Source organism: Arachis ipaensis, chromosome B1, assembly GCF_059453495.1.
Source record: "Arachis ipaensis isolate K30076 ecotype BB chromosome B1, ASM5945349v1, whole genome shotgun sequence".
NCBI classification, from domain to species: domain Eukaryota; kingdom Viridiplantae; phylum Streptophyta; class Magnoliopsida; order Fabales; family Fabaceae; genus Arachis; species Arachis ipaensis.
Genome location: NC_142436.1, coordinates 51,367,051 through 51,369,587, shown reverse-complemented (window position 1 = coordinate 51,369,587; position 2,537 = coordinate 51,367,051). Strand labels below are relative to the sequence as shown.

Sequence of the window (2,537 nt, the reverse complement as noted above, 5' to 3'; positions counted from 1 at the left end):
ATACAGGGTTAAATGCAACTCACATAAATACCGTGGGGTGGCCGCCATATGGCTTGCCACTGGGGTATGTCCCCTCCATGGTGACACAGGGATTGCCTGTGCCTCTCTACTCAACTTTTTAAAATCCTATTTATCAAAATCCATATGGCATGTTAAATGTACCTGTTTCTTGGACGTCAGGTTCACACGTATCACAACAAAATTTTTTACATTCTATTAATACAGGAAATAACAGTGCATCTAATTCTACTATATCCACTGTCACTAGGGTAGAAAATTCTAGACCTGTATTTCCTGACATGTCAAGAGCAATGCCTGTTAATCAGCCTAGTTAAACTGTGGGATCTTTAGCAAATATTAGGCAACAGATGGATGAAAGTCACCATGATCTAGTAAACATGTTAACTCATCAAATGGTGACAGTTTTAAATCCTCTTTTAGAAAACACAAACACTAGAATTGAACAATTAAATAGACAAGTTAATAGAATTTCTACTGTGGTAAATTTAGAAGAAAATGACAACCAAGGTTTAAGATTTGATAATGTCAATCAGAACGGTGGAGCAATTCCTAATTATAATGTTCATATGCCTAGACATGGTCAAAATGCTGATGATATGTTAGAAAGACTTAGGCAAAACAACTTAGGGGGGCATTATAATCTAGCAAGAAATGTCGAACAAATTTTAAACCGTTTGGGATTTAATGTGGGTTGTTTAAATAGGCCATATTTTGTATCTGCTTTTCCTGAATGTGTCCAACAAGCAGAGCTTCCAAGAGGTTGGAAAATTCCAAAATCTCTTACAAAATTTTCTGGAGAAGAAAATGAGTCTACAGTAGAGCATATTGCTCGATATACTGTTGAAATTGGGGAAGTAGCTTCTAATGAATATCTCAAGATGAGATATTTTCCTTCTTCTTTAACAAAAAATGCATTTACATGGTTCTCCAACTTGAGACCAAATTCTATTCATTCTTGGGCACAGCTGGAAAGAAATTTTCATGATCAATTTTTTCGAGGTGAATTAAAAGTTAGTCTTACATATTTATTCTCTGTCAAACGTGCAGAGGGAGAATCCATTGACACCTATTTGGCACGGTTTAGAAACATGAGAAATAAATGTTTTACTCCGATCCCAGAAGCTGAAGTTGTCAAAATGGCTACTAATGGGCTAGAATTTGGAGTTAGGAAGAAACTTGTTAATCAACATACTTTTGATCTTTTCCAATTAGCTGAGAGAGTAAGACAGATAGAACAAATTAAGAAAGAAAAAGAAAATTTTAAAAAGGGTTTAAAAAAGGTTGCATATGTTGATTGTTTTTCCGATAGTAGTGATTCAGATGAGAAAGAGATTTATATTGCCGAATTACGTGGGGGTCCTCCTTATGTATGCAAATCTTTGAAGCCTGTTAAAGGAAAAGAAAAAGTTTCTTCTTATTCTAAAGTTGAAAATAAGACTTATTCTTTTGATATTTCTAAGGCAGATCAAATATTTGAGGTTTTACTATAAGATAAGTAGCTTATTTTACCTGAAGGAAAAAAGATGCCTACAGCTGATGAAATAAAGAATAAGAAATTTTGTAAGTTTCATCAGGTATTTTCGCATACTACTAACAATTGCGTCCGTTTCAGGGACTTGATATAAAAAGCAATTGAGGAGGGAAGATTGAAGTTTGAGGATAAAACTACTATGAAGGTGGACACTGAACCATTTGCTGCTGACTCAAATTATGTTGAGCCATTCAACTTGTCAATCAACATGGTAGAAGTTGATGCCACAATGGTTAGTGCTAAAGATGAAAATAAAGACCTGAGGATCTTTGAGCAAGACAAGAAGCCAATTTATCCTCGTCCTGATGAGGATTTGTTAGATTTTTTGTTGAGAATTAAAGAATCTGATAGCACCATCGCCATGTGCTCAAAGTGCAATGCTGTTTTTGACAAGGAGGCTGCAAAAGAGTTTGAAAAGTACAAAGTTGAAGAGAAAGAAAAGGATGAGTTGAGAAAGAAGATTGCTGAAAAAGAAAATGAAACTAACGAGCTAAAGCGGAAGATAGCCGAGGAAAAACAAAAGTTGGGTGGTCAAACTCCTTTGAACAAGTGCGTCAACAACACTAGGGTACAACCCGTCAACCAGAAGATGAAGACTATGGTCATGATTGATGGAAAACCTGATGGATTTTCTCAAAAGACAAGAGTTCCTCCCACCAAAATTTCAAACAATAAATGGGTCCAGAATGTGAGAAATGTGCAGAATCAACCTACTGCTTTTGCAAGAGAAAAAAAACAAATGGGTGAAGCCTAGACCTTTTAAGCCCAGGTACTATGAGTCTCAGTTATGGAACATCAATCATGCACAAGACGGAGGTAGTATATATATTCCAAAAAATGTGCCTGTTCCCTCAAAGCCAATTTATTCTTGTTATAATCCTAACATGCAGCAGGTTGCTAATTATTCTCCTTGGCCCAATTGTCAAAATGTTCCAAAGTATTCTCCTTTTAGAATTTTTGGGCAAAAAGAGAATATACCTGAGTA

General features: G+C 35.6%; 1 protein-coding gene across 1 annotated transcript; it reads left to right on the top strand.

Annotated features, from left to right (window-relative positions):
- The first annotated feature begins 368 nt into the window (after nt 1-368).
- Nucleotides 369-1,511, top strand: LOC148576538 (uncharacterized). Its single transcript, XM_088502745.1, has one exon. It carries the CDS (start codon nt 369-371, stop codon nt 1,509-1,511), a length of 1,143 nt encoding a protein of 380 aa, XP_088358871.1.
- Nucleotides 1,512-2,537: the final 1,026 nt, after the last annotated feature.

Coding starts and splice junctions, on each gene's coding strand:
- LOC148576538 (XM_088502745.1), top strand. CDS start 369: ATGGATGAAAGTCACCATGATCTAGTAAACATGTTAACTCATCAAATG.